Source organism: Sarcophilus harrisii, chromosome 3, assembly GCF_902635505.1.
Source record: "Sarcophilus harrisii chromosome 3, mSarHar1.11, whole genome shotgun sequence".
Lineage (NCBI taxonomy): Eukaryota > Metazoa > Chordata > Mammalia > Dasyuromorphia > Dasyuridae > Sarcophilus > Sarcophilus harrisii.
The window spans coordinates 119,385,506-119,404,978 of record NC_045428.1 but is presented as its reverse complement, the minus strand read 5'-3'; the positions used below and the strand labels follow the sequence as shown (position 1 = coordinate 119,404,978).

Sequence of the window (19,473 nt, the reverse complement as noted above, 5' to 3'; positions counted from 1 at the left end):
AAATCTGTTGAACTCAGACCTAGACTATTTTCTGATTAAGCATTTTAAATTTTAGTTTAATACTGTTTGAACATCAGTAAGATAGACTAATATTCTTTTCGTCTACCACAGCTTTATTTTTTCTTTTGTTTATATAAATGTTAAGTATTAAATTCACATGATTTTAAAATTTAGAATAGACAAAAACAATTAGGTTTAAGAAATATACAGGGGAATAATGAAAATAATATTGAATGTAGAGTAAAACTACCTGGACTGAGACTCTCCCACTTATATCTATTGTGACTATGGACAGGTTAATTACCTTGAGTTCATCATACTTTCTAGTAAAATGAGGGTATTAAACTAGATTATCTCTGAGGTTCCCTTTAGCTCTGAAATTGTTATTCCTTCATTTTAAGGCTAACTAAAGGATAAAGAAAAAGAAAGTAAGTTAGATTCATAGGCTTTAGGGCTAAAAGTGACTTACATTTTACAATTAAGGAAATAAATACAAGTCTAGTATGTAGGGCCTCTGTGATTCAAACTCATGTTCCTTAATTTCAAATCTAACTTTCATATGATTATAGTAAAGATAAAAAGACATGAAGAAAATGGGGAGTAAGGAAGAGAACATGAGAACAAGTGAATAAATGAGAAGAAAGAGTGAAGAAAGGGGAAAAAATATGAGAAAACCTCAGCATCATAAAAGACATAGGCAAAAAGAAAAAGCATAATTTCTTGCCCATTCATTATAACAGTTGTTTGCAAATTTTCCCCTCTTATCTTTATAACAGTCCCTGATTTCTCTGACACCTGGGGCTATACCTTTTTTCCAATAGTCATTGATCAGTGACAGTGCCATTAGTCTCATTTAGTTAAACAGTATTATCAACTACAATCCTTCCAGTAAAATGGGACTCTATCAGATACTACCATCTTCCTTGTTACTCCCTTTGGTTCTTTGGAACTTAACATTTGTTTGTTGACCTACATTCTTTGAATCTCCAGCCTTTGCCATTATATCTAATGCTAAAGGTAAAGACCATACTTAAAGGACCATCAGGCCTTACCATTCTTTTATTTTTACTTAAGAAAATTGTTTCAACTAATATTTATATCTATCTATATCCCTCTTCTCACTACCCTTTCACTTGCCATTGAACAGATTTTTTTTTAAATAGACTTTTTGGGAGGGAGGAGCATTTACATAGCACTCTACTCCCCTCCTCTCCTTTCCCCTTCCCTTCCTTTCCCTTCCTCTTATCTTCATCTTACAAGAGTAAGGAGAGTCAGCATATGCCTTATTTTATATACTTTTAAAATGCTTTGCATCCCCGATCTCTAGCTCTGTGCTTGGCATGTAGTAAATGCTTAATAAATGCTCATTCATTCATTCTTTCTTACTGTCAAAATTGTACACTAGGAATTTACCAACTGTGGTCTGCTTATTTTGCCCTTAAGAGTTTGTGTCAGCATATTTGGACTTGTGTCTTTAACGTTGAAATTATTTTTAAGAGATGTATAAAATCATATCCATATATCTTCATCTTACAGGGGTAAGAACAGTCAACAAATATTTGATTTTGTATACTTTCTAAAGGGAATGATGATTCTAAGCTGAAGGCTAAATCTGTTCCAAGAGCCTGAAGTATCCTCTCCATCATAGTATGGAACTTACAAAGCAATTCTAATTTGAACCTTTTCCAAGTGAGTTAATTATTAGAAGTACCAAGAGACACCTCTTAAAATTTGCTTTCACCTTTAAAGTGTTGCCATGCAGCATTTGCCCTAAGACCAGTTTTTTATTGAGATTCCACTATGATTGATAGTTTTCTCTTTTTAAAATTCCATGTGAATTGCTAGACCAAGTAGGCATTTTATCCAAATGAATTTATGATAATTATACAGTATTTAATATTTTGAATGCTCTGTTTTGTTTAGGATGGCTTCGTCGTTAGGATATTTGCAACAAGCACTGAACCTGTACTTCAGCAAGAATTGCAGCTCAAACTTGCCAGAAAATGTTTACATGCCTGTGGCATCTCCTTATTTGATCTGGAGAAAGACTTGCACATTATAAGTAAGACTGATTGTACAGTGAAGATCACTCTGCCAGCTACTTTGATTCTTAATACTACCTTCTCTTCTAAAACACATTTTTAAATGTTCACAACCCTGCAGTTGGATTTTGGGGATAATTTTGTTGCCAGAAATGGAATCCAGGATTATATGTGATCAAGAGTATTATTAGCATATTAGGGTTTTCTTATGTAAGATCTGTGTGAGTTCTATAGTCCAGATGCTAACATTTGGAAGTGGCCTAAATGGCAACTAACCCAACTCATATCAAAACAAATATGCCATCTATATTTTATCACATAAGAATCAATAATATCATTATAATAGCTAACTGTATGTAGCACTTACTATGTGCTAGGCATACCCAGATACTGTGCTAAGCTCTTTATAATTATTATCTGATTTGATTGTCACAATAAGCCTGGGAAGTAGGGGCTGTTATTATCTCCATTTTACAGATGAGCAAACTGAGGCAAACAGAGATAAAGTTACTTGCCCAGAATCACATAGATAGTAAGTGTCCTGAAGTTGGACTTGAATTCAGGTCTTTCTGATTCCAGCTCTAGTACTCTTAGCTACTGTATTCTCTTTTTACTCCTAATTTGTTTATAATAGGATTTTTTAATATATGTTCCTCCATCCTTTTACTGAATATCTCTGGTTAGCAGACCTCAATACTTCCCAAGTCATCTCATTCCACTTTTTGAAGAGGTCAGATTGTCTGAATGTTTTTCCTGACATTGAGCCTTAAAATATTCCTCTTTTACACATTCAGCACATTGCTCCTAATTCTTTCCTGTGGAACCAAACTGAACAAGTTTCTTTTTTTTTCCCATGAGACAATCCTTCACATACTTGAAGATAGTGATTATATTTCCCTAAATCACTCTCTTTTAAGTGAAACACTCCAAATTTCTTCAAACATTACTTGTATGGCATGAACCTATCATCATCCTATTTGCCCTTCCTCTGAATGTTTTCCAGTTTGTTCTTCCTAAAATGTGACACCCAGAACTTAATACATTCCTCCAGATGTGGTCTGAATAGGACATGGTATAACAGGACTAGCATTTTCCAAACTGAGGATATCTGTCCTAGGATTACATTAGATAATTTGCCTTCTGAATCGTATTTTGAACTCATTTAGAGTTTTCATGTCATTGCCTATCTATTCATCTGTACAAATCTTTTCATACTGACTGCTGCCTGACATTTTCTCGTACTCTCATCTTGTACTTGCAAAGTTGATTTTTTTTTTTTTACAGAATTGGAAGAATTTATATTTCTCTACTTAATTTCATCTTATTACAGTCAGCTCAGTGTTTTAGCTTGCACAGTATTTTTGGATTCTGACATTATAATTCAAATTTTAGCTAAAATCATCTATTAGATAGTTTTGTATAATCCACAAATTTGATCAGTACTTCATTCATATCTATCTAAGTCATTGATAATAAAATTAAACATCATTATTACATTCATAGATCCTTGGAGCACTCTACTATACTTTCTTCCAAACTGACATAGAACGATAAATGGCTACTCTGGATTTTGCCATGTGGCCAATTCATAGTTCATTTGATTATAATACTAAAATTTTTAGTCAACATCTCAGCCTCTTGTTCACAAGAATAGTATAGGAAATTTATTTTTCCTAACTCTTTATTGAAATCTAGGTACACTATATCTAATGCATTGTTCTCATGTACCATCCTAGTAATTTTTCAGGAAAACAAAAAGAAATGTCCTTTGTTCTGGCACAATCAATTTTTGAAGAGTCTGTAACTCTCACTTAATAAAACTTTGTTTTTCAGTCATGTGTGACTTTGTGACCTCATTTAGGGTTTTCTTATCAAAGATAGTGGAGTGGTTTGCTATTTACTTCTCTAACTCATTTTACTGAAAAGGAAACTAAAACAATTCTGCTTAAGAGACTCGCTCAGGATCTCACAGCTAGTAAATGTTTGAGGCCAGATTTGAACTTTAGTCTTCTTGACTCCAGGTCTCACATTCTATCCATTGTGCCACTTAGCTGTCCAGCTATATAGCAAGAACTTTGTGAGTTGTAGGCGATACAAAGATAAAAATGAAAATTCTTGCTTTAATATTAGCTCTTGGTCATCATTACTTCTTTTTCTAAATGTTCACTAACTCTCCCTTTAACAACATTATTCTAGAAATGTGTTAGAAATTGAAATCATTTGAAAATTGGGCCCACATTTTCTCCTTGCCAATCCTGCAGCACTAAAAAGGATTCATCTGTCTAGACAGACATGTTCTATCATGTTCTTTCAGTGTCCTGTCTAGGTTCTAGTTCATCAGGGACTGATGACTAGAACTTATCAAGGGCAACTAAGTATTCTTACTACATTCCTACTTATCATGAATTCTAAATCTTATTTTGTTCTTTCTATCCAAAAACCTTTTACTTTAAGGGATAAAACAAGAAAAATAAATCAAACAGACCTCTATACTTCATTCTGTATTATCATCGCTTCTATCCATAAAGCAAGCTATTCTTTCTTTGATCCTCCTCTTCTTTTTCCAATGTTCCTTTTTTTTTAAACAATCATTTTTATTACCTTTCTTTTCCAGCTTTAACTCATTCTGAATTTTATCTGTTTTGAACTATTTTTAAAGGGCTACGCTATATGTATTCATTCTTTTTCTTTTTTTATCTGCCATTGTTTCTGGGTTTTTTGTACATTGAAAAAAAAAACTGATTAATGACTTGTATCCTTTAAATTTTTTTTTTTTAACCCAACTCCCTTTTATTTATTACCATTGAAATTATTTAAAATTTTTTGAGTCTTTGAGATTTTTTGAGTCTTTAGAATTTAAGTCTTGGGCACTTCCCATTTTGGTTTGGTTTGTTGGTTTTTTTTTAACATGTCTATTATTCTGCTTTTCCTTTCAGTAAAAACCATGTGTTTATGGAACTTACCCTTTCTTTAATTCTAAAGTACTGGTTTTACTGTACCCAAGTTTCCCTTTTTCTCATGCAAATTCTTACTTTGAGTTACCCCCTTTTGAGGGGGAAAGGAAACTGTTGTTTTTACATTTAGCAATTAGTTCTTCCATTTTGGTGATAATCCAGAATAGAAATTCCCCAAACTGCGACTTCTACCTTTTTTTAAAGGATGTAGTTATCATCAAGGTAAGTCAAGAAATTGCATTATCAATTGCTCTGTTTTGTTCAGGAAAAGTGTTTTCCTCTCAGTTGAGTGAATGATATCATCATCATCATCATCATCATAGCTTGTCTTTGTGCCAGACATTTTCCCTATCAGCTATCTTCTCTAGGTAATTCTTTAGGTCTTTGTTTTAATAGCAGTTTTGTAGTATGCTCTCTTGATCTTTTCCCAGAGTCTTTCCATTTTTCTGGTTTCATACTTCTGGATTCTAAATTTCCTCACTTGAGATTTTTTTTGATCATTAAACACTGTTCAACCCTCACTCTTTTGAACACAATTCTTTTGAATAGATATATTTGCAAAGCCATATTTATATACCTAATTCCATGGCTAAGAGGTTGAATTTCTCTCTCTCTCTCTTTTATTTTGTCTTATTCATACTTTCAGCATTTACTCAAAGACATCTGAAGTTCTGGATTTTATTTAGATTTAGTCTTGTTTATTTCTGGGAATTCTTTCGGTGTTGTCTGTGGCATAGGAGGTTTTTATTGGGTTTGACATAAAAGACAGTCAATTTTAATTTTATCACAAGAGAGAGCTTACTTAAGTTGGAAGTATAATAAAACTTATAAAAAAAAGAATTTACTACTAGCCTGAATTATGGCATGAGTTTATAGGGACCGCTGAACATAACTTTAAAGAGAGTTTGATTTGAAGACAAAGGCATAAAAACTAGATAATATCCAGAAGGATATTCTTATTTGAATTGATTTTTGAGATTTTCACAACCACAGTATTTTCTAACATCATTATTTTATTTTGTTTTATTTTAATTTTTTTATTAAATAACTTTTTATTGACAGAACCCATACCAGGGTAATTTTTTACAACATTATCCCTTGCACTCACTTCTGTTCCGATTTTTCCCCTCCCTCCCTCCACCCTCTCCCCAAGATGGCAAGCAGTCCTATACATGCTAAATAGATTACAGTAGATCTTGGATACAATATATGTGTGCAGAACTGAACAGTTTTCTTGTTGCTCAGGGAGAATTGGATTTAGAAGGTATAAATAACCTGGGAAGAAGAACAAAAATGCAAGCAGTTTACATTCATTTCCTAGTGTTCTTTCTTTGGGTGTAGCTGCTTCTGTCCATCCTTGATCAATTGAAACTAAGTTAGATCTTGTCTTTGTTGAAGAAATCCACTTCCTTCAGAATACATTCTCATACAGTATCGTTGTGGAGGTATATAATGATTTCCTGGTTCTGCTCATTTCGCTCAGCATCAGTTCATGTAAGTCTTGCCAATCCTCTCTGTATTTGTCCTGCTGGTCATTTCTTACAGAACAATAATATTCCATAACATTCATATACCACAATTTACTCACCCATTCTCCAATTGATGGGCATCCATTCATTTTCCAGCTTCTGGCCACTACAAACAGGGCTGCCACAAACATTTTGGCACATACAGGTCCCTTTCCCTTTTTTAGTATCTCTTTGGGCTATAAGCCCAGTAGAGACACTGCTGGATCAAAGGGTATGCACAGTTTGATAACTTTTTGGGCATAGTTCCAAATTGCTCTCCAGAATGGCTGGATGTATTCACAATTCCACCAACAATGTATCAGTGTCCCTGTTTTCCCACATCCCCTCCAACATTCTGCATTATTGTTCCCTGTCATTCTAGCCAATCTGACAGGTGCATAGTGGTATCTCAGAGTTGTCTTAATTTGTATTTCTCTGATCAATAGTGATCTGGAACACTCTTTCATATGAGTAGTAATAGTTTTAATTTCATCATCTGAAAATTGTCTAACATCATTATTTTTAAAATCTAGAATGAAAGTCTTAACATCTACTAATCAATTAACAATTTAACTAGTCATGGAATATCTTCTGAGCTCAGTCTCTGAAATTAGTACCCCTGCATTGTCAGTAAGATGAGATGGTATGCACTACCTTTTCCACACAGAAAGATTTCTGGAGCAAAATGTGTTCTGTAAACTGGGAATTCGGGTTTACCTGTCTGTCCTGACTAGTAGGGCCCCACATTGGTGATTTGAGATATTAAGCAAGCTCTACTCTTTTGAATAGTTGACTTTGATAAAACTTATTGATTTAATTAAATTATTGATTTACTTTATATATTTTAGTTATGTGGATTAAGAAACTTTCTCTTTATTCATAGGACAGTTTTTAAATAAAGATCAGCTTATAAATTTCTAAAAGCGTTAAATTGTGGTTAGTTTAAATCATGATTGATATTACAAAATGGATTTTTCTACAGTTAAAGCTGTTTTTATGTAACTGCCTTACTAAAGTCCAAGTACTATATTTGACACGGTATTTTCTTCATGTGAAAATTTTGTCTTCCCCCCACCCCATTTATGACATGCTATAAATATGACCTATTTATTAGAAGCAGAAGAGCGCTTATAATTTTAAGTTATTATATTATTCGTACACATATTAATTTAAAATTTTTAATTTGAAGGTACAGGATTTGATGAGGAGTCAGCTGTACTGGGTGCAGGACGTGAGTTTGCACTTATGAAAACTGCTAGTGGAAAGGTATTTATTTGGAAATTAACGAAACAGTAACATTTATTTAGCTGCTTTAAGGAATGAATGTATTCTATAATAGTCATTGATTACTGCTAACTTTGAAGTAGCATGCATATCTTTTTAATTTTTATTTTTCAGAATATTTCTTTGTCTTGATATCCATAGTTACTACTCATTAATGTAAAAGATGGAATATAAAGTAATGAATGAATATTCAATTTTACTTATGTATTTTTTGTTTTTAAATGATTGTTCATCACTCTACAATATACTGAAATATTCTGAAATGCAAAAGAAGAAGAGTTTTGTGTTTGTGTTTATGAAAAATGTGCCTATCACAAAATACTAGATTGTGAAACACAATAGAACTTTGTTCTACTGTGACTTGCTATCGATTAGTTTTTTTGTGTTCTGTATATAACATATAATACTTCTTATAATGCTACATGATTCTATTAGGAAAATGATCAAATAGTGGAGGGAACATAGATCATAAATCATGATATCTGGATTCTAGTTTTAACTTTATTTTTTTATTAAAGCTTTTTATTTTTCAAAACATATGCATGGACAGTTCTTTAACATTAGTCCTTGCAAAATGTTGTGTTCCAACTTTTCCTCCCTTCCCCCATGCCTTCCCCTAGATGGCAAGTAGTCCAATATATGTTAAACATAGTAGGAATATATGATTTAACTTTATTTTTTAAAAAATAGCTAAATATTGTTAGTTAAATTACCTTACTGGGTATAGTGACAATAATGGACCAGTCTATATTATGTCCGATTCAGGAATGAATAGCTAGAACTGTAGCTATAATACTAATAAATGTTTTCAAATTATAATTTGATATTCAATCATTTATGGAGAGGCAGCCATGAAAGTGGAAAATTATTGTTTTAATGAAAAGAACTATGAAGACTTAAATCTTTTGAGTTAGCTTTGCTGCTGGGTAAGGAAGTAACCTAACATCTAAGCAGCGCTTCTTCATCTGAAAAATAAGGATGATAATAATCATATTGCCTACTTTACAAGGTTTAAAAGGAAAGCTACTTGCAAATTTAATTTCCCACATAAATGTAAACTTTAACAAAATCTCTAAAGTTTATTTTGAATAGTTCACACAACAATGAAAATAATTCCACAGATCATCATATGAAGAAATAAATGCCTCATGTATGTTCATTTTTAAAATGTGCTAAACATTTATTTGAATGCGAAGAAGTATGGTGGACAAAGGGGAAGAAACATAACTTAGATAAGATTAGGTTCTTGTCCTCTTGGAATTTGCCATCTAATAATAAATTAAATCTTTATTATTAAGTCCTTACAAGTAAGTTATTTTGCTAGTCCAGGGATACAAAGATGAAAAATTGAACATATATTAAGTCGATGTCAATATCTTGGAATCCAGGGATACAAAGTAAGGAATAAAATTATCTGTCTTTCATGGAGCTTACATTCCATTGGAGAGGGTTATATACAGGTAAGCAAAAAATCTATTCAGAGGATGGACAAAACAGTAGCACCTGAGGGAAGAGGAGACTACTGAATATGTAGCATGGGGATAAGGTTTAAGGAAAAGATGCATATTCAAAGTGATAAATGGCAGGTGGAGCCTAGTTATAAGAGATGAGATATATGAGGACATGGATTGCTGATGTATGGAAACAGTCAGCCAGTTTGATTGGAACATGGAGCACATGAAAGAAATAAATATAGAAAAGGGTGTGTGGGAGCCAAATTGTGGAGGGCTTTAAGTGTCACACTCAGGAGTTCATAGTTTATTTGAGCAATATCGAAAAGCAGCTGAAATTTTTTTACATAGGAATGATGTTATCAGTCCTTTGTATTAAAGATTATTTTGGTAGCTCTTTTGAGCAATCTAAAGGTTAGAGGAATTTGTGACTAGAAGTATGGTTATGGGTGAAATCTGTAATTTCAGTGATAAAATGAAGTCCTTTACAAGGACACTTCCACTGTTGAAGATTAGCACCTTTCTTTCTACACTAGCGTCTTAAACAGTTTAATAGAACACTAAGAAGTTGTGGCTTGTCTGGGATCACAGAATTAGCATTTTAACCCAGATATTTTTTTCTGACTCTGAGACCTGCTCTCTATTTAATATATAGTGGTACAACTATGTTAGCATCAACAAACAAGATTTTTAGGAAATGTTTTAATTTTTCTATGTAAAAAGTGATGGCTTGAATTAGGACAGTAGTCATCTGACAAGATAGATGCAAGATGTAAAGGTAGAAATAACAAAAACTTGGTAATTGACTGACTATAGTCAATAAGATATAAAGAATTCGAGGGGAAAGAGAAATCAAAAAGGACTCTTCAGATAAAAATATGGCAGACTATTTTGAGTTGGAAAAAACTTTTTAGTTAAATCCCCTTCATTTTACAGATGACAAAATTAAGGCCCAGATTAAAGAAGTGACTTGCTCAGAGTCATGCAGGTAATAAAAGACAGAGCTGGTATTTGAACTCAATTCCTCTATGCCCAAACACTGGTTGTCTCAAACATTTTAGTGCTCTTTAATCTGTTTAGGCTTAAATTATAATACAGCATTTATTTTTGCATGTTTTTCTTGCATTTTCAAGTATACAAAGTGCTTCTCTCACAACAGCTCTATAACATAGAAAGTGCAAATATTTCCATTTTGCAGATGAACTTGAAAGTAAGAGTATATGTGTTCAGCATCATTTAATTAGGATTTATCTAGCAGATATTCTGTGATAAAATATTGGATTTGAGAAGAAAATGAGGCTAAATAAGATTTGAGACATATAGATGTATACAGATATAGAAAGCAATCACATATAGATTATAGCCAAGCCTTTGGAATAGATGAGTTCAACAAGAGGGTATAGAAATAGAAAGAGACTTAGGATAGAGTCTAATTTTTAAGACCTAGGAGAAATAATAAGACACTACAAAAAAAAATATTATAAATTAAAATATGATTCACTGCTTGAAAGTGGTCACATAGAATGTAAATAGAAATTTGAGAAAATCTTATTTTCATCTGGAGAGACCAGAATAGGTAAAATTTTGCCTAGTCTTAGTCTTTAAAGGAAAAGAATGAAAGATTTAGTCAGAGAGATACTGGGTATGGGGAGAAGTAGTTCCAGTAGGAAATCATAAGAGAAACTAGTGAGTTGATTAGAACCTGAAGTGCACCAAAGAGAATAGTATAAAATGAACCTAGAAAAGAAGGTTAGACAAGGATTGAATTTTAAATATTACATTAAGGATTGTATATTTTTGTTCAACAGTCACTGAAAGTTTTTAAGTAATAAAAAGATGTTATCAGGAAAATTATTTTAGCAGTAAATAAAGAACAGTTTGGAAAGGAAAGAAGCTGTTAAGCTACTTTAAGTCAGCAATAATGAGAACCCAGATTAATGTAGAATGATGTTAGGTGGTAGTATGGTAGTAGCTATATACTAAAAGAACTTGCCAGCTGATAGGCTATGGGGAAACAAGGGAGTAAAAGAATAAAAAGTTGCTCCACAGTTTGAGGCTGAGTGACTGGGTAAATGGACACCAAAAAAAAAATGGCTAAATTAGTTGAAAATTTTAAGTTTAGGGGTGATAAAGGAGTAAGTTTACTTTTGCACATATTGAATTTATAGCGTCAGCAGGATGCCTTGATATACATTTCCAGTAAGTTGTTGAAAATATAGAACTGAAAATATAGAACTCAGAAGAGAGTTCAGAGATTGAATTAAAGATTTGGAAGTCATTTGTATAGGAATGATCTTTGAAACTATGGAGATATAAAAACTGAAGAAACTTGGAGATGACATACCCACACTTATGGAGAGGAAGGGTAAAGGGGAAGGAAAAGACGAACCTAAACCTACATGATTCAGTGTAATGAGATAATTTTTTGTAGTTTATAGGAAAATCCTTAGACATAATAGCTAGCTTTCATGTTAGATTTAGTTTTGCAAAGAGCTTTACACATATTACACAACCCTAGGAGATAGGTGCTGTTTTTTTCCCATTTTACAGATGGGCAAACTGATGTACAGAAGTTTAAGAGAATCACCCAAGTTCATACACAGTAGTAAGTGTTTTGAGACCAAATTGGAAATCTGAATTTTCTGATTCCAGGCCATTCTAACCACTTAATGAACTAGCTACCTGAGAGTTATATTACAATTTCTTTAGAGCCATAAATATGCTTCTATCTCTTGGAGCTCAATTCTTAAAAAACTTATTGTTTCTTTTTTTCATCCTCTTTCTTCTATGGGTCTGCATTTTATATATATATATATATTGTTTGGAGAATGCAAATGAATAATATAATGATAGTTTAAAATCAGGATTTTTCAGATTCAGAATTTTATCAAGGTTTTACTGTTAAGATTTTGTGTATTTTGGGAAATAAAAAGTGTGGCCTAAATAAACTATAGATGTTTGTTCTTCAGAATACAAGCCCTCCCCCCCACCCCCCCCCACCCCCCACACACTTCCCTTTTCTTTAATATACTTGGTAACAATATAACAGAGATAACACTTGTGGTTATTTTTTCTATATATAGTTTTATTTATGAAGTTAGTGGGGAGGTTTTTTTAATTGTGTTTTCTTTTTTAAAAAGGCATTAAAAAAAAGTTGAATGACTTGAAATTTAATTTATGATTATTATGTAGTTTTGTTTTATTTCAAATCTCTAGAAGGATTCCAAGATAATGTAATTCCTTTCTCTGAAGATATATTATACAGGCAAATACCAGAGCCTTGGAATCAAACAAGGTGGGCCTTCAGCAGGAAAATGGGTTGAACTGCCAATTACTAAATCTCCAAAGATAGTTCAGTTTTCAGTCGGCCATGATGGTTCACATGCTCTACTAGTTGCAGAGGATGGAAGCATATTCTTCACAGGATCTGCCAGTAAAGGAGAAGATGGAGAATCAAGTAAGTTGCATTTATTAACTACAGAAATAGTATGAAATCAATTTTATTAGCAAATATATTAATTCCATGAATAATTATTAATGTACCAAGTTTATTATTCCATTGAGATTATATTTACTTTGCCTATTCTTTTTATTGTTTGTAAAATGTTACAAAATGGAAAAATTCATCATCACTACAATGCCTAAAATGTCAGATAATATTTTAGCAGGAGACTTTGCCTTTTAAGTGTGATATTATTAAAAATAAAAATATATAAATGATCTAAAGAAAAACACTTTAAAATTGCTAGACATTTTTATTTTTTAATTTGAATTATTTTTTACTTTTAATAAAAAATTTCTAAAAATTTAAACCTAATGGATATACTTTGTATCTTATTATTTGTTTGATACACTTGTTCTAAATGATTGTATTTTTGTTTCGCTGTAAAAAAAGTTTGTATAACTTTGATGTTTGTCACAGAATGGTAATTGCTGATAAAATTCCAAAATGATAGAAAGTTTGTCTTAAGTTTCCTTAGCAAGAACTCTGATGTCCTGCCTTTATTATGAACTGGCTCTGTTATCTTGGGCAAATGACTTAATATATCAGTGCCTTAAGAAACTCTGAAACTAAAATACAGAGCAGAATCTTGACCTATGGTAATAGAGGAAATTTCTTTCTTGGGAAGCTGGGAAGCTCTCAATGCCGATGAAATCTATTACCTGTCTCTGTCCTGTCCATTCTGAAGTATTTAGGAGGATTCAGCATAAACTGAGCTCAGAATCATAGGACCTGGGTTCACATTCTACTTCCATTCTTGACCAGTTTTTTTTCTATCTATAAAATGATAAACTAGATAACTGGTAATGTCCCTATCCAAGTGTCAGTCGATAGCTCTGTGTATTTGAGGGACAGCCAAGTGACACTGTGGATAGAGCACTATGCCTTACTTAATAGCCGTGGTACCCTTTGCAAGGTTCTTACTTGTGCCCCAGTTTCTTCATCTTAAAATGGAAATGATAACATCTACCTTGCAAGCTTATTATGAAAATCAAATGAGATAATATTTATAAAGCATTTAATACTGTGCCTAGCACATAGTAGGCACTATATAAATGCTTTTCCCATTCTTCTTCCCCTTCCCTGTTTTTATTGTAAGTATATCACTGTTTTAATCAATGATTTCAGTAGTGTAATCTTGGTTTTGTTTACAGTATAGATTTTTTTTTTTACACATTAACTTTAAATTACTTTATTTTCCCTTTTTTTTTTTTTTTAAAGCTAAAAGCAGACGGCAATCCAAACCATACAAGCCTAAAAAGATAATTAAAATGGAAGGAAAAATTGTAGTATATACAGCATGCAATAATGGAAGTAGTTCTGTTATTTCCAAAGATGGAGAGCTCTACATGTTTGGGAAAGATGCTATTTACTCTGACAGTTCAAGTAAGTTAACATTTAAAAGTTACATAGCCCAAATGCAAGGACCTAGATAAAAATGTGGGAAAATGTGCCACTAAGCAGTGAAATGGTTAGCATGTAGGACTTGGAATTCAAAATATCTGAGTTCACATTCTGTCTCAGACACTTATTAGCTATGTGACCTTGGGTAAATGTGTTAACCTTTATATGCCCTCAGTTTTCTTACCTGAAAAATGGGAATAATAATGACCTCTATCTCCCTGGGTTATTATGAGAATCAAATACAGTAATATTTTTAAAGTACTATGAAATATCTTAAAACACCTTGTAAATACCAGGTATTTTGACTTGTGAGTCATTTTACTGTACGTTGAAAATCACATTCTCTGGAGTAAACTAACATGTGATTTCCACTTTAATTTCACTCTTTATTTTAGTCTTTTCAGATAAAACTTATTTGTAACACCTTCCTATATACGCTAAGGTAATTAAAAATCCTGCCTCAGATTCTTATTAGCTGTCCACACACCTACACAAATTATTTAACCTTTCTCAGACTTCATTTCCTCATCTGTAAAATGAAAATAATTATAGCATCTACCTTTCAGGGTTATTGTGAACATTAAATTATAACTGTAAAGATATTGCAAACCTTAAAATGGCATGTAAATGCTAGCTTTTGTTAGAAACATTACTGATGTCTTGTAGGCTTAGCCAAAGTTACACTATGACATGAATATCTAAAAATTCTTGAGAGAAGGGACTGTAAATAAATAAAATATTTGATCATTTTTGCTACGTTAGACTTCATAGTTGTAATATGTAGTTTGTGAATATATATTGAAAAGCATTGCCTTATTTGAGGGATTTTATTGCATAAGGAACAGTGTTATCTCTAACAAAAACACATACACATAATAATTTTAAAATTAGTCATTACAATTAAGAAATAGAGATTTGTGTGGAATAGTTCATTGAGGATTGCTAAATAAACACATCCATCTGCATGTAATTATGAAGTTAGAATAATAAAAAACTCATAAGTTTACATTTTTAAAAAGATATTCCAGTTTTTAAAGGAAAGCAGTGACACAATCATTATCAAATAGAAGGTTTAAAACAGTAAACAAAACTTAACTGGCTATTTTTAAAAAATGATAGCTGACATTTATGTAGTACTCTTTAAGATTTACAAGGTGCATCACATAAATTATCTCATGTAATATTTTGGGAGGAAAAACAAAAATCTGTGAAAAGTACCAAAGACTTTTTTTTGTTTGTTTGTTTACAGATAAAGGAAGGGTTTGTCATGTTCAGAGAGATGTTATGTAGTGAAAGCTGATATTGAATCCAGGTCTTTCCTCACTCAATCCTAGTTTACTTCTTTTAATTCCATAAACCTGACTAATGCCAAATATAGTCAATGATGGGTCTCAATGCTAAATATACAATGCATATATTAAGCAATAAATGGTTGGTAATTACTTAATGAATCAAATTGACTGAGTAGTCTGAAGATATTCCAATTTTCTTTGTAATAATCAAGGCTTGTGAGAAATAACTTTTGAGTTTTTATCAAAAGAATTGTACTTTTTATAATAAATTTTGGTGGGATTTTATTTAATTTTTCAGTGACAAGTAAGCATCGACAAAATAGGTAAATCCTGGGTCCTTTGTTCCATCACAGTTGTCTGTGAATCAAAGACATTTACAACTGTTGAACCAATGCTAGCTTATTGAAGAATTGACCAATTAAGTAGCGTAGATGCCAAAAGACACATTACTGACCCATTACTTGTTTCTTACAAATTCTCTTTTCCCAATAGGTCTGGTAACTGATTTGAAGGGCCATTTTGTAACTCAGGTAGCCATGGGAAAAGCTCATACTTGTGTTCTAATGAAGAATGGAGAAGTTTGGACATTTGGTGTAAATAACAAAGGACAGTGTGGACGAGACACAGGCTCTATGAACCAAGGAGGGAAAGGTAAGTATCTAATGCATTCATACTATAAATTTCCTTCTTTAAAAATAAATTAGGCAATTAAATAAAACCTTTAAGATAATAAAATATTTTTCCCTTAAATTTGAAAAATTATTATACTAGATTTTTCTTTTTGTTGTTGTTCTATACTCTCTGGCTTGTTTATTTCAACAATTTCCATGCGAAATTATCATCTCTATGCAAATCATTCTGTCTATATATCCAGTTTTAGTCTTTTCTAAGTTCTAATCCCGCATCACCATTTGCCTTTTGACATTTCAAATTTAGTGACCTATTGACATCACAAAATCAATATGACCAAAATAGAATTAATGTTTTCCCAAAAATTTATTCTTCTTTCAGATTTCCCTATTATTGCCTAGTGATGCTAACCTCTTTGCTATTCCTTGAGGAAAACATTCCATCTCGTGATTCCATACATTTTATTGGCTATTTCCCAAACCTAGAATTCTCTCCCTCCTCATCTATTTTATGTCTAAGACAAAACTTAAACTCTTCAACCTGACATTTAAAACTTCACAGTTTGATTGTAGTCTGCCTTCATAGCTTTAGCAACTATTTCCTGAAATAGTTACTTGTTGGATTACTAAGTAGCTTAGAACTTTTATTTTTTTTTTTTTTTATGTGAAACTCTAAAGAAGCCTTTACAAAACTAATAAATATTAAAGAAAGTATTGTGGACAGAGACAGAAAGAGAGAGAGATATGTGTGTGTATGTCTCTGTCTGTCTGTCTGTCTATGCCTATATATGTGCAAGGGATAGGAGGCCATGTGTTTTTTTCCTGAAAAGCTTCAAGATGTTTCCTGCTTCAAAGCTTTTTCTTTTATCTGTTGCCTCCTTTTTCTTCTCTTTCCCTCTCTTTTTTTTTAAGTAAATGTGAAAGAGTTGTTAGTTGGCTTTCAAATTCGTATTTTTGTTTAAATTGTTAGATGTGTTATAGCCTTCCCCCTTCAAACTGCCCCTCCCCCCCTTTTTAGGGCATCTAGATAGAAGGCTTTTCCTGGTCAGGAAGACTCATTTTCCTGAGTTCAAATCTGAGACCCTTACTACATGTGTGACCTTCAAGCAGATCACTTCGCTCTGTTTTCCTCAGTTCCTTATCTGTAAAATTAGCTGGAGAAGGAAATGACAAATGTGTTATTTTTGCCAAGAAAACCCCAAAAGGGGTCACAAGTTGGACACACATGAAACAAATGAACAAAATCTTTTACATATTCAGTTGGATTAGTATGATGCCATTACCCACTGTGGAATATGGCTCAGGAGAGAGACTAGAACCAGAGAGGTCAATTAGGAAGCTCTCATATGAGATCAGATGAGAGAAAATGAGAATCTGAACTGGCCAGTGGCTGTGTGAGTAAAGAAAAGGAGCTTGAATCTAGAAAGTGGGAAGTAAGATTGATAAGATATGGCAGACGCTTGGCTAAGGGGGATAACAAAGAGGGAATAGTCAAGTTTGACTCCCAGGCTTTGAACCTGAGTAATCTGAAGGATAGTGGTACCCTCAAAATATTGTGTATGTGTATGAAAATGTGTACATACAATTATACATAACATGTAGTCATACATGCACAAACATTTATACATGGATATCCAAATATGTGAAGTAGATGTTAATTATATAGATGTGGAATTTTCATTATCTTTAAAGCATAGAAATAAGTTATATAGAAAGTTATTAATTGTTTCACATACAGGTTTTGGAATCGAAAATATGGCAACAGCAATGGATGAAGACTTGGAAGAAGAACTAGATGAAAAAGATGAGAAATCTATGATGTGTCCTCCAGGCATGCATAAATGGAAGCTTGAGCAGTGCATGGTTTGTACTGTCTGTGGAGACTGTACAGGTTATGGAGCCAGTTGTGTCAGTAGTGGACGTCCAGACAGAGTCCCTGGAGGGTAAGTACATTGGTACAAATAACTTACTTTTTATTTGTTTAGCCTTCCATAATTATTAGTAGAACATCAAGAATACATTGTTTACCATATATTTATTTTAAAATAATTCCAAATATTTCAGAAAATCATTTTTGTTATACATGTCTTAGAATTAAAATTAAATCATCACAAAGAGTTTAGTCTATTTTTTATTTGAAATACCTTTGCCCTTTATTAAAGAATAGTGTAGATGCGGACTTGTTCTTTCTTTGGTAGCCCTTGATGCCATGGGTCCTATGTCTCTGAACCCATAGCCATGCTTGCCATAGAAATTCATGAATACTTAGTCTCCTAATGTATGGAAAGATTGTGATCTGTATTGTTGGAAGAAGTAGCTAAAATAATGAAATCATGGATCTTGAAATATGAAATGAGAAAAGGGAAGGCTTATTAGCTTAACGAGTTGAATCTGTGTTATAAGTAATGAAGGTTCCATCCTGTGTAGGCAAAGAGTTGTTGCCCAGTGGAAAGTGGTGCAAACAACGGGCATTTAATCTCATTTGTGATTCTAGCAAAGTCAGATTTACAAACTCAACATTGGCAATAGTGACCCTGACTCTGAATACAATATCCAGGAGAGCTCTTTGTTGTTGTTTTTCTTTAACTGAGTCTGGAACAAATATTCCTCATGAGGCATGGTACTCCAAAGGGGCACAATGTAGAGAGAAATATGTAGGATTAAATAATTTTGCTTCGTCATTTGGAAATATTTCATAGGACCTGGTAGAATTTTAAAATCTAAATAGTAATGATTTAATTGCAATAGCTAGGTGGTACAGTGGACAAAGTGCCTAACCTGGAGTCAGGGGCATCTGCATTAAAATCCAGCTTCAGACACTTAATAGCTGTGTGATTCAACGTTTCTTTTTTTGACACTGGATGAACTTCACAGCATAGCAGTTTGTGTATCTGATTTTGTAACATATCAAGTATTAACATCTTATTATTTCAAGGAACTAAATTGTTGGCAAGATTTAATCATATAAACCAACACTGGAAATTGTTAAAGCCTTCATTTTTCAGTCAGAGTAGAAACCAAAAATAATGTAGAAATGGTCAAAGATCACCAAAGAGACCTGCTTTGTTCATTTTAGTGAAAAGTATGGATGAGATATTTGTTTTTTCCTTATTCTTTTTATTTAGTTTTATTATGTAATATTATTATTTGGGCTGAGAATATTTGTTAGTACAAGCTTTCATAATAATAGTAGATTAAAAAGAGAAACCTGAAAGAATTGCAGTTCTCTATTTCAAAAATACTGAAATTCCATTGATTTTTTTTCCTACAATGTTAGGTTATAGTTTAACTTATTAAGTTAAAAAATTATTATATTTTTTGACTTACTAGACATATAAGAATTACAAACAGATTTTATATATTAGTTTTGAGGGTCAGCTAGATGGTATAATAGATAGGTTGTCAGT

At 32.4% G+C, this 19,473-nt stretch overlaps 1 protein-coding gene across 2 annotated transcripts in view; it reads left to right on the top strand.

Moving 5' to 3' along the window:
- MYCBP2 (MYC binding protein 2) overlaps window positions 1-19,473 on the top strand; it is a 312,149-nt gene that overhangs the window by 88,767 nt on the left and 203,909 nt on the right. For both annotated transcript variants that reach the window (XM_031958523.1, XM_031958522.1), the window contains 6 exons: window positions 1,924-2,062; window positions 7,694-7,770; window positions 12,492-12,696; window positions 13,963-14,127; window positions 15,930-16,088; window positions 17,805-18,009. In XM_031958523.1, coding sequence (XP_031814383.1) covers window positions 1,924-2,062; window positions 7,694-7,770; window positions 12,492-12,696; window positions 13,963-14,127; window positions 15,930-16,088; window positions 17,805-18,009 — 950 coding nt within the window. The remainder of the gene's footprint in view (window positions 1-1,923; window positions 2,063-7,693; window positions 7,771-12,491; window positions 12,697-13,962; window positions 14,128-15,929; window positions 16,089-17,804; window positions 18,010-19,473) is intronic.